The sequence below is a fragment of the Vombatus ursinus genome, unplaced genomic scaffold (genome assembly GCF_900497805.2).
Source record: "Vombatus ursinus unplaced genomic scaffold, bare-nosed wombat genome assembly UNPS02014167.1, whole genome shotgun sequence".
Lineage (NCBI taxonomy): Eukaryota > Metazoa > Chordata > Mammalia > Diprotodontia > Vombatidae > Vombatus > Vombatus ursinus.
In genome coordinates this window covers 1,851,129-1,869,169 of record NW_020953945.1, presented here as the reverse complement: position 1 = coordinate 1,869,169, position 18,041 = coordinate 1,851,129, and the positions used below count along the sequence as shown (strand labels likewise).

Below are 18,041 nucleotides of genomic sequence, written 5' to 3'. Positions count from 1 at the left end.
CACAAATAAAGTCAGATTTAAAAAATTGGAAAAATATCAGTTGCTCATGGGTAGGCTGAGCTAATATATTAAAAATGACAATTCTACCTAAATTAATTTACTTATTTAGTGCCATACCAATCAAACTACCAAAAAATTATTTTATAGAGCTAGAAAAAACAACAAGATTCATCTGGAAGAATAAAAGGCCCAGAATATCAAGGAAACTAATGAAAAGCAATGCTGGGAAGGTGGCCTAACCGTATCAGATCTTAAATTGTGTTATAAAGCAGCAGTCATCAAAACCACTTGGTACTGGCTAAGAAACAGAGCAGTCGATTAGTGGAATAGGTTAGGTACACAAAACATAGTAGTCAATGACTATAGATGACTATAGTGATCTACTGTTTGATAAACCCAAAGACCCCAGCTTCTAAGATAAGAACTCACTATCTGACAAAAACTGCTAGGAAAAGTGGAAAAGAGTATGGAAGAAACTAGGCATAGACCAAAATCTTACACCATACACCAAAATAAAGTCAAAATGGGTACACAATTTAGATATAAAGACTGATACTATAAACAAACTGGGAGAGCAAGGAATAGTTTACCTGCCAGATTTATGGAGAACAGAAGAATTTATGACCAAACAAGAGATAGAGAACATTATGAAATGCAAAATGGATAATTTTGATTACATTAAACTGAAAAGTTTTTGCACAAACAAAGCAAATGTATCCAAGATTAGGAAGGAAGCAGAAAACTGGGGAAGAATTTTTATAACCAGTGTCTCTGATAAAGGCCTCATTTCTAAAATATGCAGAGAACTAAGTCAAATTTATAAGAATACAAGTCATTCCCCAATCGATAAATGGTCAAAAGGATATGAACAGGCAATTTTTAGGTGAAGAAATTAAAGCGATCTAGTCATATGAAAAAATGCTCTAAATCACTATTCATTAGTTTTGATCAGAAATGCAAATAAAAAACGACTCTGAGGTACCACATCACACCTATCAGATTGGCTAACATGACAAAATAGGAAAATGATAAATGTTGGAGATGTGGGAAAATTGGAATACTAATGCATTGTTGATGGAGCTGTGAACTGACCATTTTGGAGAGCAATTTGGAACTATGCCCAAAGGGCCATAAAAATGTATATACCCTTTGACCCAGCAATAGCACTTCTAGGGCTACATCCCAAAGAGATCACAAAAATGGGAAAAGGACCCACAAATACAAAAATATTTATAGCAGCTCTTTTTGTGGTGGCAAAGAACTGGAAATTGAGGGGATATCCATCAATTGGGGAATGGTATATGAATGTAATGGAATACCATTGTGGTATAAGAAATGATAAGCAGGCAGAATTCAGAAAAACCTAGAAAGACTTGTATGGAATGATACTGAGTGAAGTAAGCAGAACCAGAAGAACGTTGTACACAGTAACAGCCACACTGTGTGATGACTGACTTTAATAAACTGAGCTCTTCTCAGCAATACAAGGATCTAAGACAACTCATGATGGAAAATGCCATACATATCTGTGGAATCTGAATGTAGACCAAAGCATACTATTTGCTCTTTTTTTTCCTCTTCTGTTTTGTTTTGTTTCTTCTTTCTTGTGGTTCCTCTTATTGGTTCTAATTCTTCTTTACAACATGACTAATGTGAAAATATGTTTCATAGGAACGTATATGTAGAGCCTATATCAGATTGCAGGCCATCTTGGGAAGGGAGGCGGGGGGTGAGAAAATTTAAAACTCACAAGTTTATGGAAGTGAATGCTGAAAACTCAAAATAAATAAATTAATTTTAAAAAAGAAAAAGAAAAAAAGAATTATTCTAAGTAATAAGTAGCCAAAGCATATCAGAAGTTTTTAAAAGAACTGCAAACTATCAACAACCACATGAAAACTAGTTTAAATCTCTAATTAAGAGAAATGTACATTTGCAAATGTGAACTTCGTTTCACATCCAAACTTTCACATCACTAATCAAACTGGCAAAAATGATGAAAACAATTCTTCAAACAACTCCATGAAGTAGTTAGTGTAAGTATTATCCTCATTTGGCAGCTGAGGAAACTGAGGCTTAGAGATTGTAACTTGCCACAAGTCACACAGTAAATAAGTGGCAGAGTCAGAATTTGAACCCGGGTCTCTTGATTTCAATAAATTCTGAATTTGACACAGCATTTCTTAAAAGTAAGGCACATGTGATCACAAAAGACAAAACAAACAACTTCAAATGCATAAAGAGCTTTGGCATGAACAAAATCAATGCAGCTAAAATCAGAAAGGAAGTAACTAATTGGGGAAAATATTTGCAGTAAATATTTCTGATAGAGGCCCCATGTCCAAGATATTAAAAATTGATACAAATATACAACAAAAGCCATTCCCCAATAAATGGTCAGGGATATGAACAGGCAGTTTCAAAAGAAGCTATTAAAGTATTAATACAAGCTAAAAACAACCCAACAAAAGAATGTTCCAAATCACTAATAACGAGAGAAGTGCAAATTAAAACAATTCTGAGTTTCACCTCTCCTGCCTATCAAACTGACAAAGATAACAAAAAGATGGAAATAATGTCAAAGAGGCTGAGAAGGCAGGCAAACTAATAGTTTGGTGGAACAACCATTTTGGAAAACAATCTGGAATTCTGGAAGTAAAGTCACTAAACTATTCATCACTTTTGATCCAGTGGTCCCCACTCCTGGACACATAGCCTAAAGAGATTAAAGGCAGAAAAAAAGGCCTGACGCATCTTAAAATATTTGCAGCAGCACTTTTCAAGGTCTCCAAAAAGAAGAAGCAAAATGGATACCTACCCATGCCCTGAGGCTGAACAAAATGGTGGCACAGAAATGTGCCAGACTGCTAACTGCACTGAAAGAAATACCAATCAGAAACTCATTGAAACATAAGAAAAAAAAAATGGGGTGAAGTGCACACGGCCCAAAGAACATCAGCAGTGCCTGAGAGAAGGTAAAGCAACAGAACACACTCAGAAGGACAGCGCTGTGTACTTATAACACCAACAGGGCTGGTGAGGAGATGTGATGAAAAGCACACTAGAACTGCTGGGCTGCAGCCCATGGTGGGTGCCATGAAATGTGGGCGCTGGACCCTCTGGAATTTGCCTGCCTGTTTTTAATTTGTACTGGCTACAGCTCAATATCAGGGGAGGATATAACCAGAAATGACTGGAAGGTAAAGACAAAAGGCATTAATAAAACATTTCAAATCCAGATGTATAAAATATCATCTTGCACCTATCAGATTAGCTAAAATGATAGAAGGGGAAAGTAACAAACGTTGGAAGTGACGGAAAAATTGAGACGCTAATTCACTGTTGGTGGAACTGTGAACTGATCTAACCATTTTGGAGAGCAGTCTGTTAGGAGAGTTTTAAAGAGTTATAAAACTGTGTGTACCCTTTGACTCAGCGACACCACTACTAGGTCTGCTTCACAAGGTGCGCAGAGAAAAAGGAAAAGAACCTATAGGTTCTAAATGTTTACAGCAGCTCTCTTTGTGGTGGCAAAGAACTGGAAAGTGAGGGGGAAAGGCTGAACAAGTTGTGGTATATGATTATAATGGAATACCACTGTGCTGTAAGAAATGACGAGGATGATTTCAGAAACACCTGGAAAGATATATATGAACTATGCAAAGTGAAAGAAGTGGAACCAAGAGAACATTGTATACAGTAACAGCAAAACTGTTCTACGAACAACTGTGAATGATTTTGAATATTGTAAATACTCAAATCAACTACTCCGGACCTGTGAAAGAGGATGCTATCTACCTCCGGAGAGAGAACTGATAAAAAGAAGTTTGGATAGTATGGTTTTACACACACACATACACACGAATCTGTGTCTAATGGTGCGGGGTAGGGAGGGAAGGAGAAAAAAAAAACTGCACCGCGGAGAACAAAAGAAAATTCAGGAGAAAGCACAGAAAAGTGGAATAGCTTTGAAAATGTATAGTACTTGGTACATAGTTTTTCAAAAAAAAGTAAACTGTGAAATGGAGATTTAGGGTTTCATATCGAATCCTCTTTTTGTGTTGTACTGTGTACACAGAAACAGTATTTAATTTCAAAATGAATTTATATACATTTATATATGTATATATATTTATATATATACATACATAAAACAACAAAGAAATGTCCAGTTAAAGCAAATGACACCTTAAGCTCAGGCTTTGCCCCAGAAATAAGAGAAAGGAAACCAAATGAGAGGCAAGAAGCCTGATGGCCCCAAATGACACATCTCGCCACTTGTGCGTCCCCTCTTGGAGTGGAGCGGAGGAGGAAGCAGGTAGAACTACTTGAGGAGATGAGATAGTGCCAGTCTGGGCCTGTGGTATGGAATGAGCCAACAAGGCTCCAGGGACACAGCAGCACAAAGTGGGCGACTGGCAGCTTTGGGGAGCTCAGGAAGACCCCTACCTCAGGCTGTGTCTCTGAACCTCCTAGGGCCCCAGGCAGTTCTCTATCCCACACCAACCAAGCGGAGGCACTAGGGTAAAAAAAAAAACAAAACACTTTTTATAGGTGGCATTTCAATGAGATAGTCCCTCAAAGTTAAGAACTGAGAGATGATTTGCAATACGTAGAAGTGCAGACTGAAGAGTAAGACAGATTACACTGGGCCTACGGGGAACATCTTCACTCCTTTTTATCCACAGGGCCAGGGAGCCCTCTCGAAATTTTCTGTCAGCCAAAGTTCCAGGAGCACACAGTATTAGCACTTGGAAAAAAAAAAACAAACATCAGTGCCTTAGGTAAAATCCTGGCCTCCCTAATCCTAGCATCCTCCAACCCAAATGCCTGCTAACGCCTGACAGTCAAGCACAAATCCTCCATAGGAAAGAGCTTTGTCCATCACCAACTCGAGTCTGGCTTCATAACAGGGCATCACACACTGAGCTTCTGTTCAGTGAGGAAACCGAAGGAGTCAGGGCTGACCAGTCAACAATCTACAACACCTACCCAAAAGAAAGGCAGTCCTTGACCTCAAGGAGCTTAAAATCAAATGGGTGAAGCCAATAAACAAAAGAGAGCTGGGGGGGGTGGTGTAAGGTGTGTCAGAGAGTATCCATCCTAGAGCAAGAAGTTCCTGGAGTGGAAACCAAGCAGAGCTCATGGGAAACGAGGAGCTAGCAGCAGACTGTGGAGCCCTCTAGGACTTTTACAAGGGTGGCAAGGAGGTGTCGGGCAGCAAAGCAGAATCAATCTTCGTGCTAATGAGGTTTCAGGTGATGAGCCTGGGGGGTGGGGGGTCCAAAAGAACCAGCCCAGAGCATGGAAAATGACTAAATGACTGACTCTGGGTTAAAAGGCTACTCAGCACCGAGCTGGAATTAGAAGTCAGGCGTTCTGAGCCCAAGCTCAGGGCTCTTCCCCTCACACCTGCTAAGGACATACAACACTTGCCTAACACAGGGGCATTCTGGAGGTTTCCCCACTTTCCTCCTCACAAAAAAATTAACTAATGCTATACTAGGACAATTGGGGAGCAGCCCTGAATAAAAACAGAGTAATAATTCATTAGCTTGTCAGGGCCTGGAAAAGGAGCAGGCCAGCCAGGTAAGGAGAGGGAAGGATACAAACAGATGGCCAGCCCAAGTGAGGCACTGCTGTCCATAAAATATTAAAAGCTCTACCGAGAAGGCATCAGGGAGATGAAGTGGGCACAGACTACGGTCAGGAAGGGGAGGAGTCACCTTTATGATATCAAAGATCCAGGGAGACACGCAGAAGTAAAAATAAGAAGGATCTGACGGACCATCTCTCACGGTCGAATTACTGCCTCTTCTGCCCTTTAAATCCCTTCTCCAGGCAGTCCACCGCCAGCCTCCCCCTGGCCTAAAACAGTAACACTCAAGTCTCTCCCATCATGAAAAGCAAAGCCCCCTTTATCTCAGCCGGCCAGCCCTCAAGTTACCTCCAGCTCTCCTCTTTCAAAGAATCGTCTCCACCCATCACCTTCCCTCCTTCTCCCCACTCACTCCTGCCCGAGGAGAGCAAGGGCACCGGTCAACGTGCAGCTAACTCCAATTGCTTTTTTCTTTCTTTGCCCAGATTTGTGATTTCACTGAAATAGAAAATGCCTAGGAAGGAAATTCGCCCTCCACCAACGCAGACTGACAAGAGCTGGGGCTGACGGCGGGTAAGGCTTGCCCCCAGGGCTTCTGCCCTCCCTGGTTAACACTTCTGCCAGATGCCTCCCTGTTCTGCTCGGCTCCTTCACAGCTTCTGGCTCTGCCAGCTGCCGGCCATCATGTTCCATGCCTTCAGCTTCCACCCTGCCCACCCTGCTGCTGCCTCCTGCTTCTTATTCCCAAGTCTTCAGTCTCCTCTGCTGTGTCTCTCGCCTCCTAGTGCGGGTGCCCAGAGACTGTCGCGGGCTTTCGATCTCATCTGTTCACAGGGGTTCAATTTTCCTTTTCATCCAGATTTAGATCTATCAGGAACACCAAACCCCATGTGCCTTCTGACCACTTAACATCTCAAACGGAATGCCTGCTCAACACTTTCAACCAGAAGGGAACTTATCTTCTCTCCTAAATGTACCCTTCCTATCCAGAAGTCCCTATTTCTTTTGAGGGCATCACCTTCCTTCCCATTCTCAAGATTCAAAACCCTGGAGTCACCCTTTACCTTCCACCTCCCACACACCTGGAACTGTGAAGTCCTGTGAAATTCTACGACCACCACAACCTAACGCATCTGATTCTCTTCTCTCCCCTCCCCTCAATGCTACCCTAGTTCAGACTTTCATTACTTCCTGCCCAGACAATTCCAAGAAGCTCCTAACCTGTCTCCCTGCTTGGCTGCCACAAAGTAATGCTTAATAAATACTTGTTGATGTGCACACCCTTTGGCCCAGTGATAACACTACTAGGTCTATACTCCAAAGCGAAAAAGAAGGATGAAGAAAAAGATCCATATGGACTAAAATATTTACAGTAGCTCTTTCTATGGTAGTGAAGACTTGGAAACTGAGGAAATGCCCATCAGTTGGGGATTGGCTGAACAAGTTGTGGTATATGAATGTGATGGAACAATACTGTGCTGCAAAAAATTATGCAGATGATTTCAGAGAAACCTGGGAAGATTCGCTTGAACTGATGCAAAGAACCAAGAGAATAATTTATACAATAACAATGATATTGTAAAGACAAACAAACCTGAAAGACTTAGGAACTCTGATCAACCAACGACCAACCACATTCCAAAGGACTCATGATGAAACATGCTATCCACCTACAGACAGGCAGCTGATGGATTCAGAGGCAGACTGAAGGGTATTTTCCCTCCCCTCCCACCCTCCTTCCTTCTGACATGTATAATGTAAGAATTTCTTTTATATGACTGTACACATTTGTAATGGGATTGGTTTTTCTTGCCTTCTTAAGGCAAGGGGAGGGGGAAGGGAGAAGGCAGAGGATTTAGAACTCAAAAAAAAAATCACAAATTTAAAAAAAGAGAAAAAAATAAATGCTTGACGTCTTAACTTGCTTCTAGTCTCTCACCTCATCTCATCCATCCCCTGCCCAGCTGCCAAAATAATCTTCCTAAAGCAGAACTGACCGGGCCACTTCTGCTCTAAAACCCTCAAGGTCTCCCCACTTATTCTAGAACAGAATGCGCCTGGTCAGCCTGTTTGAAAGCCTTCTACATCCTGGACCCCACCAAACTTTCCCGCCTTCATGCACATTCTTTCCTTTCATATACCCTAAGCTCCAGCCACACCGGCTGACTTAACACACTCCACTTTAGAATTACTAGCATTTATCTTGTGCTTAAAGGTTTGCAAAGCACTTTACTTGTTACCTCATCTGAGCTTCATAACACCCCTGGGAGAAAGGTGCTGTTACTGTCCCCACTTAACAGATGAGGAAACTGAGGCACAGACAGTCAGTCACACAGGTAGTGTCTGAGGATGGCTTTGCTCTTAGATCTTTGGGACTTCAAGTCACCGGCTATACACTGCCACCTAGTGGAAGAGTCTAAGACAGCACCAGTTGTTCCATGGCCCCTCTACACATGACCTTTGATTTCCTCCTCTGTATATCAGTTATACCCTCCACATCCCTCTCAGAAGTAAGCTCCTTGAGGACAGGGCTGGTTGTTTTCATCCTTTCGTGTCCAGCACATTGCACAAAGCATGTACTTCTTAATAACCAGAGGGTGGGGAAGGGGCATCATTTTGTTTTACACATGTGACTTGTGAGGTGATTTCATTGGTGGTAAAGGGGTATCCAGAGAGGAACTTTTTGATGCAAAATCTGGAAGCTTTGAGATGCTGTGGGGGAGCACGGAGAGACCAAGTGAGCTGCTCAGAGTCACACAGCTGTATCTTCCAGAGGCTAAGGCCAACGGCCTATCTACTGCCACACCATGCTGCTTTGTCTTTATTCAAGTCAATCAGATCAGCAACAATGACCAAAAAAAGGAAAAGAAAAATGCTGGAAGGACTGGGGAAAACAGGCGCGTGAATATGCTGTCAGTGGAACTGTGTCTTCATTGGTCCAGCCATTTGGAACTGCACCCTCAAAGCTACTCAGCTACAGAGCCTCTTTTCACTCAATCACACCCATCCTAGGCCAACACCCCAAAAAAGATCAACAAATGAGGAAAAGAACCCATTTGGACAAAAGCATTTATAGGAGCTCCTTTTGTGGTAACAAAGAACTGGAGACTGAGGGCAGAGGGCCCATCACCTGGAGAATGGTCTATGAAGGTGATAGAATACAACTGGGCTGAAAGATACAATGAGGGCGGTGGCTTCAGAGAAGCCTGGGAAGGACTGTTATGAACTCGTGCAGAGGGAAGTGAACAGAACCAGGAGAACAATTTATACAGTAACAACAACACTGTAAAGACAGAAGCATTCTGATGACTGACCAGACACGAGGCCTCAGGATGAAACCCGCTTCCCACCTCCTGACGCCGCCGACGGGCTCACCACACAGACTGAGACATACATTTTTGGACATGAGCAACACGGGGCTGTGTTCTGCCTGACTACGCGTGTCTGCAACAGGGGTTTGGGGTTTGGGGTTTTTTCCAGTGTGACAGGCAGGGAGAAGAGCTGGGAGGGAGAAAAGATAGGTTTTGCTCGTTGAAAAAAAGAAAAAAACAAATTCAATTTTTAAAAAAGTAAATCAGAAAAACAACTGCAGTTTAATTATTTTCAAGAAAATAGCACAAATAACACTCACTTGTAAATAGCAGCACCTGTTTGCTGCTGAAAAATTGGCAAATTAATAGAGATCATCGGATCATCAATTTAGAGGTGGATGAAACCTCAGAGACTACCAAGTCTGACGCGCGATTCCTGGATGAGAAACTGAGGCCAAGAGAGGCGCCGTGGTGTCCGAGTGTCAAAGGGCTGGTGAGCGTCCAAGGTGGAACTGGGACCGTCAGAGCTGACTAGGCCCAGCACTCGATCCATCCCGGCTCGTGCATTCTCCTGAATAAAGGGCAGCCATCAGGATCCCGGGATTCCTGATCACACCACTGCCGCTGCCCATAGAGTGCAGAGAAACCTGGTGGTCTGGGGAACCCAAAATTCTCTGAGCCTCAGTTCCACCATTAGAAACACGAAGGTGATAACAGCAATACTCGCATCAGCCCCTTCTCATTCTCTCTCTCTCTCTCTCTCTCTCTCTCTCTCTCACAGAGTTGCTATGAAGACTAAATGAGATTTTAAAGTCTACGAAAGGCTTTCTCAACCTCAATACTCTTCAAACAGTCCCATTTAAGAAGTCTTCAGTTCAAATTCAATTCAACATTTACCAAGCATCTCTGCGTTAAAAGCGCCCGGGGATGGAGTGCACAGAACCAGGAGGTCCCAAGTTCAAATCCAGCTTCAGACACTTACTACTAGCTGTATGGCCTTGGGCATATGACCTGACCTCTCACTACCTCAGTTTCTCCATTCAAATGAGAGCCTAGGGCTTATGACCTCTAACGCTCCTGCCAGCTCTAAATCTATGATTCTATGTGCAAGGAACTAGGTTAGCTCATAAGGATGTATGCTCCTCTGAGGGCCACAGAAGGCTTCTCTGCATAAAGGGACAGGATGAAAGCTACATCTGAGAAGGGCAGGATGGAGGGAGAAGAGCCCAGAAGGAGGGTGGTCAGCTGGAATAACTCTAACCCAGCTGCTATTGATACAGACAGAGAAGGTGCAGAATGAGCCCTACATACATGGATAGATTTCTTTTGGACACGGCCAATGCAGAAATTTATTTTGCTCGACTCTGTTTATCACTCACACTGAATTAGGAGAGGGAGAGAAGACAGATGTTTGCTGAATGTAAAAAAATAGAATTTTAAAAAATAAAGGAGGGGCAGCTAGGTGGCGCAGTGGATAGAGCACCAGCCCTGAAGTCAGGAGGACCTGAATTCAAATCCGGCCTCAGACCACATACTTGACACTAGCTGTGTGACCTTGGGCAAGTCACTTAACCCCAATTGCCTAAAAACAGAAACAAAAACAAACAAACAAAAAAAAGGAGTTGGACTAAATGGGCTCTAACATCAGAATATCAAAACTAAGGGTTTTCTAAATTTTTTTTACAAGGCCCTATAGGCAAAAACTGAAGTTCTGCTGCCCATTAATTAAAGTCCAGTCTGGGCTTCTTTTAACAATCAATAAACAAGAGAAGGGCCTGGCGACACGCAGAATCACACACGGTCACGCGGTGGTTCAGGGTCTATTGTTATTACTCTCGTTTCCCGTATTTCTGAATGTAATTTAAACCAAAATGTATCGATCAAAACAAAGCCCATCAATTCTCAGCAGAGTAATTCTGTCCACACTGCTATCTTGAAGCTCTTGGCTGATTTCACTAATGGCTTATTTTCACCGTTTGGAATGGGTAAATTGGCAAATCAAGATGGACGTAGTGGGCTGGACCACATGATGAATTGTGCTTCTATTTGCTCTTTGGTCCCCACGGCTTATTTGAATGCTTTTACCAGGTGGGTTAGGAACTGCCAAAGAAGCCCAAAAGAAGCCACTACAATCATGAGAGCAGGAAGAAAGGGGTCAGACCTGGGAGTACCTGGGAATCCACTGACCACCAACAGGCCAGAACTAAGACATCCCTATTGGCGGCAGAGGTGGCAGCTCTAAACAAGCAGCAGTCCGTCTCTCCATGTTCCCTCCAGATTTCCACCTTCTCATAAAATGAAATGATCTCCTGGGCCTCCTCTGGAATTCTAAGTTTTAAGAACTCTGGAATCGACTGTGTGACATGGGAGACACCGGCACAGGACCGCTCAGCATGGCATGCCCACGTCAGAAAAGGGGCTGTGCTTTATTATTGAAATAGCTCAGAAGCGCGAGAAGCGCAAATTCGGAGAATCCACCCCAAAGGATCACACGAGCTATTTGTGCCCGACCTGTTGTAGAACATTCTGAGCTCATACTGGCCGGATCAGCCAGGGTTGGACACACTGGACCTTGCCTCTAGCACAGTGACGTCATTTTGGTCCTCTTCCCGAACCAACCAAGACTACTTTTTAGAAATACTCCCTGAGGCAGCTAGGTGGCTCAGTGGACACAGCACCGGCCCTGGAGTCAGGAGGACCTGAGTTCAAATCCAGCCTCAGACCAAACATTTCACACTTACTAGCTGTGTGACCCTGGGCAAGTCACTTAACCCCACTGCCTAGCAAAAAAAAAAAAAGAAATACTCCAATCCATTAGACTCATTCAAGACCTTTTCCCAGCATAGGAAAGGAACTAAGTCAGAAAGGAACCGGACACATTAGCAGAGATTACACTCAGATCTCAGCTATCTAAATGTGAATGTCTGCATCCAGATTGTCCTGAGCCCTGTTACAGGACCTGTTTCTGAGCTACTGGAAAACTTGGGAACTTTACAAATCCTTCATGAAGTATCTTTAAGCATCTCTCTGTGTAAGATACCATGGAGATGACACCAGTCCTGCCCTCAAGGAGACCAACACAAGAAAAATCTATTAAGAATAAAAGGTTTAGAAAAAGTCCTGTTCACCTCTTGAATAGGAGGAGGAAAGTGGGCCAGCACTACCTTCAGGAAACTGCAGAGCTCCTCTAATGATGCCAACCCATGAAAGCAGAAGTCCCTTTGTGTAACACCAACCTTCTGCTGGCCAGGCTAACAACAAAACATGGGCTACAACAGTGTCCAAAAACTTTGAGATGAATTTCTCATGCAGAGGGTAAATGGCAAAGCATATGGCGGGTGAGAGCTAGTGGCAACATAGAATCAACGAGGAAATCTGGAGACTAGGATTACCAGATATCATCAAAGAACTGTGTGATGGGAAGAAAAGGGCCAGTTCTTTGGAGAGTGCAAAAAGATACCTGGTGGACAGCCCTTATGCTCCCCAGGTACCCTCGAGACACCAGGAAAATGTGAGGAAGTCTTCCAGCACGCTGGGTACATCTCCTTTGGTGAAACTAACGTTGCATAAGATGGGTGGTGGGCACGGATCTGAATATCTGGAGGAAATTTCCACATCAATGAGATCACAGATCCTTTGAGTATTTAAGTAAGAGAAAACCAAGAAGAGATTTAGTTGAAAATAATTGTTCCTGAGAGCAGCCAAGCCCGCAGAGTAGCAAGAAACAATGCAGCCCAGCTCTCCCCCTTACCTCATCCTTAAAGACCTAGAAAACACACCAGACCAACCCCTGGTCAGGAAATCCAAGGAAAAATCAGAGTGAGTCATTTTTCCAGCCCAGGCCAGCCCAGGGAAACAGAGGTTGGTGGAAACTGGGGTTGGGATCCAGCCAGGAGCACTCCAGGGCTGAGCATTCCAGCCCCAGGACAGCCTGAGGACCTGCCTGCAGCCAGGTACCAGAGACTGGCACAGAGAGGCTGGACTCTACTCGAGGAGCAGGAACAGGGGCCAAGTGGCAGCTCTGTCGCTCACTACCCCCTGCTGGGCCACGCATTCAGTGGGGTCTGAGGGAGAATCTGCACCTAGGGGTGCTGGTCACTGGTCCTGGCCTGTGTACGGAGCAAGACACAAGTACAGAAGTGACAAAACGGGGTCTCAGATCCAACTCCCAGCCTCATATGAAGCCCACAGCAGAATAACCATGGCAAGAAGGCCAGACAAAGAGGAGCCTACATTTCTATGGGTCTGAACCTGCAGCCTTTCCAACGGACGGTTGTCTACTGCAGCTCAAACCAAGGACAAGTGCACAGCTACGTCACTCAGACCCAAAGCCAGATCAGGAATTTGTGGAGGTCAAACCAGAAGGGAAATGTTCAGACTTGGTCCTGGGGTACAAAGAAAGCTGGCAGGTCCCCAGTCTGAGTTGTCCCTGAGAACCTGGAATAACCCAGACTCAATACCCTAAGAAACCAGCAGTTCTGTGTCCAGTGCCTGGCCTCCTGCCATAGGCCCCTTCTGACTTGAGATCACCTTTACCTCCACCCATTTACTGAATCCTGGTGGTGACTCCCAAAAAGAAAGTGTACCACCATCTTCTGAGGACACTTTCTGTAGTGCCATGCACATCCTCTAAGGGGCAGGGATTGTGACCAACACCTGGTTTCCCAGCAGGCCAGGCCTGACAGGCAAGAAGTTTGGGCACACTGCTTCTGTCAGTGAGTCAAAATCACAGTGACTAGACTAGGACCTTTTGCAGGATATTTCAGCGACATTTTTGTGGCTGCTAAGTTTCTTAAGTCAAAAGGGGACTCTGGCAGGAAATTTAACAGCAGTTTTTAAAAAGTTCAGGGACATCTGAGAGAAAGCCTGAATTTAAATTATCTTTAAAAGCCTCCAAGAGAATAAACTCCTTCTCCACCTGGCCCGGCCTCTAAGGTCTTCCACGATCTGTCTTTGTCCTCCCTTTCCAGACTTCTTTCTGTGACTCTTGCAGTCCAAACAAACTGGACCCTGTGCTCTTCCCTTGAAGACCCAGAACTCTTCCCTTGGCCAACGCTGAGCTCAGATGCCAACCCCTCCAAGATGCCCCTCTCTGAAGGGGCCATACTGCACCCCTCCCCCAGAAAATAAGCTCCCTGAGGGCAGAGGCTCTTTTGGTTTTGCCTTTGTGGCTCAGGCACCCAGCACCTGCACAGCCCTGCACACAGCAGGCACTTAATAAATACCTCTTAGACTGCATCTGCACAGAGTAATGGGCACACTCTCTTTACATGCACATGCTCAACACCCGAGAGTCCTTAAACACCACCCACACTTTTCTGGCCAGATCACTTCTCTGAGCTGCTGTGAATGCTCTAAATTACTTGGATAGAAACTGAACTATAATGGGAAAATGAATGGTGCAGTGGAGTGCAACTCCTTCACCAGACACTCCGGAGGCCTGCGATCATGAACCAATCACTTAACCTCAGAGCCTCGGTCACCAAAGGCAGCACTGGGCCTGACTCCTAAAGCAGCAAGTCACTGTGAAGATCCCTGGAGATGTGACACGCTCTGTAAGCGCTGTGGGACACTGAGTATTGTTACCTGTCGGGACAAAACAGCAACTAAAAAGCCCAGTCTCCTTACAAACTTGTATGGGCATGGAAGAAAGGAGGGAAAGAGGGGAGGAGGGGGGAAGGAAGGAAGGAAGGGGGGGAGGGAGGAGGAAGAAGGGAGGAAAGAAGGACGGAAGGAGGGAAGGGGGAAGGAAGGAGAGAAGGGAGGAAGGGAGGAAGGAAGAGACGGAGAGAGGAAAGAAGGGGGGAAAGGAAGGAAGGAAGGGACGGAGTAGGAAGGAGAGAAGTGAGGAAAGAAGGAAGGAAGGAAGGAGGGAAGGGGGAAGGAAGTAGGAAGGAGAGAAGAGAGGAAGGGAGGAAGGAAGAGAAGGAGAGAGGAAAGAGGGGGGGAAAGGAAGGAAAGAGATATGAAGGAAGGAGGGAAGGAAGGAGGGAGGTAGAAGAAAGGGAAGGAAAGAAGGAAGGAAGGATTTTTAAAGTGCTTACTACATGATCTGGGAGGTAAGTGCTATTATATCTTAATTTTACAGTTGAGGGAACTGAGGCAGACAGAGGTGAAGTGACTTGCCAGGGTCACACAGTGTCTGAGGCACTTTGAAGTCGGATCTAACAGCTACAGAGTGCTACAGCATTCTGAAAACAAATCAGTTTCCATCGAAGTCTCTGGGTTTCACACAGAGTTGGACACACTCCCTTCTCCTAAGCTCCATTCATGAGCCTAGCTACATATAACTACTGAAATGACGATGGAGTACCCTCTTGCACCCAAACCAGCATTCAGCTGGAAGGAGGCCTTTACACTGGGGTTCATGGGCTCACTGGTGCTCAACTGAGATACTACTTGGGTATAACCGCTAAACTCGCCCTTCCAAGAAGCCTTCCTTGATTGCATCTACAACTCGTCCCTACAGCAGCATGGAGAATCCGTACCAATTCCAATTCTCTTCAAGGATATCTATGGCAACCCCTCTTCACTTTGACAAACCATCTTTTGAACTGTGTATGAAAATAACTCAACTCCCAGTGATCCATTATTGGGTAATGAGCATTTCTGCAACTGGATAGGCCCATTGCTGAGCCCCTCCCCTAAAGCCCTGCAGCTTATCATGATGTGCCACAGCCTTCTAAAAGAAGCCACGGGCCCACAGACCTGGCGCTGGAAGGGACTGAAGATATCTTCTGGTCCAGCTCTAATTTTACAGATGAGGAAACTGAGACTCATGACCCATGATCACCCAAGGAGGAAGGACTTGAAACCAGGTCCTTTAATTCCAAATCCAGTATGCTTTCGACTCCACAATCACTCAAAAGAGGTCAGCCTTTTTACCTACACAGGAAAACCCCAGTGGTGACAGCACAGCTGCTCTCCATAATACAACACGCAGCTGGGACAGACAGCCTGGAGAGCTCAGCCAGCAACACCTATCCTCGGACAACGAGCCGGGCCCAGAACGGAACCAAAAAAACCAAGCAGGCCGAAGAGGCACCCACCTGCCTTTCGTTGTGCTTTGCATTGACTCATCCCACCTTCCCCAAGAAACAAAGGCCCACCTTCTTAGCACACTTGTAGTGACCTCTAAAGGAGAGCTGAAGATGGAGGGCTCCCACTACAGAGGAAGAAGAGAGCTCTCACATACACCCTACGAAGAAAAGCCAACCAAAGAAAGTCATCGGAAAGATGCACACACAGTGAGCGCCGCTGGCATCCACACAACGCCAAGCTTACGGACACATGGAAGGCCCCTGGCAGGCCGACTGGCTCACCTTCCGAACTGACTATGAACTGAGGGGGTGGGGCGAGGACGGGCCTGGTCAGCATCTCTGGGCCAGAGCCCAGGCAGGGCCGGCACCAGCCTCCAGAGAGGCCCCAGGGGACACGGAACAACCAAAATAAGTGTTTGCTTCCCCAGGGTGCCTTTCATCCCTTTTGAGTTCCCCTTCAAGTGGCTCAGAGAAGGCTGTGTTCAATAAACACTCTCTGAATAAACGAATGAAAACCAGATAACCACTTCTGTTCACACATCCATCCATTTATCCAGCAAACACTTATTGATCCAGGGCCCAGTGACGGGCGATGTGCTGGCGGGAAATACCAGGCAGGCCCAACACTGAAAGAACTAAAGTCTGGCAGGTGAGACGAAACACGCCCACCACGAACCCAGACAGAACGGACGGAAGAACGTGAGAAAGGCCATCAGAGAGGTCACACCTGAAGCACTTTGCCTACAACATCCCTGCCAGAGAGGATACACAGTTTATCCAGGCGGAGAAAAAAACTACTGGAAATGGGGGTCAGAGAATCTTGGGTTCACACCTCAGCTCTGCTGCTTACTAGCTGGATGACTTTGGTCAAGTCCCTTCCCCTCCACGAGCCTCAGTTTCCTCATCCGTAAAATGGGGGGACTGGACTACCTCACCTCTCAGGTCCCTTCTGGCTCTAGGCCCTCAGACAGTATCCCAGCAGACAGCACAAGGATTAGTCATTTCACAGATGGCAAAGGTGACACTCAGACAGTGAAGAGACTTACTCAGGGTCTCAAGTAGATGACCTTGAGATTCCAGTCTAAGCCTACTGGCTATATCCAATGCCCTTTCTACTAGAATGGGGCCCAGACAAAGCACACTCCTGGTGGTGGTTCGGGGAAAAGTCAGAACGCTTCCCACTGAGCAGTCTGGGAAGCCTCCGTGGAAGAGGTGGCAGCCAAGGCTCTGAACTGAACTGACCAGGACACACTGAGAAGGCTTTGTTCTGGGTGTGGTGAAATCCAGCCTGTCACCTTCCTAAGCAATATACACAAAATTTATTTTCAAGAGTTGCAGAAGGATTGGGGGGGGGGGGGGGGGGCGGCAGCAAGAACAATGGACAGCGGCTCAGGTCTTCCTGAAATGTGAGAAGTGGCCGGGCCTCCAGCACACTGGCCTCCACAAAGGACCTGTGGAAGGCTTTCACCAAGAATGGCCCAGGAGAAGCAGGCCCAGACGGCTGGCCAGGGAAGCCCCCCAAGACCCAGAGTAATGGCATTCCTAGTTCCCTGAGAAGATCTCAAAGTCCCTCTCCTACAGCTCCCACTGACACAAAGTCCCCACTCCCCAGCACCCTACCCACCCAAAGCAGACCCAGGGGCCATTTTCTCCCATCACTCAATTATCCGAGTGGGACACTCGGACACTTGAAGAAACTTCCCAGAGAACGGTGGGGGGTCCGTCCCACCAGCAAGCTGGCTCAGGAAGCTGGCCGGCAAAGGACGCCCCTCCTGCAGCGCCCCGTCCCCCAGGGGGCGCTCCGGGCCCAGCTCCCCAAGGCGCCCCCAGCCTGGCCACTTGAAGCTACTCCCCGCGGGGAGCCCGGCCCAGCGCGCCCCGAGGGCACGGGCGGCAGAGTGCCCCCTGCCAGCTCTGGGCAGCCTTGGGTCGGGCTTCCCGGGGCACCGTCCGCTCCTTCGGCCGGGCGGCCCTGCTCCTGCGGGGAGAAGGTGACCAGCGGCTCTGACCACATGGCAGCCTAGCTGGGGGCTGCAAGCACGGGGCTGCAAGCACGGGGCTGCAAGCACGGGGCTGCAAGCACGGGGCTGC

The 18,041-nt window shown here is 46.2% G+C and overlaps 1 protein-coding gene across 1 annotated transcript in view; it reads right to left on the bottom strand.

The window, feature by feature from the left end:
• Nucleotides 1-6,292, bottom strand: part of LOC114041142 (protein HIRA) — a 76,718-nt gene extending 70,426 nt beyond the window's left edge. Inside the window, exon 1 of the mRNA XM_027859419.1 lies at nucleotides 6,142-6,292. Within this exon, the coding sequence (XP_027715220.1) occupies nucleotides 6,142-6,292 (151 nt within the window). The remainder of the gene's footprint in view (nucleotides 1-6,141) is intronic.
• Between the last annotated feature and the right edge of the window lie 11,749 nt (nucleotides 6,293-18,041).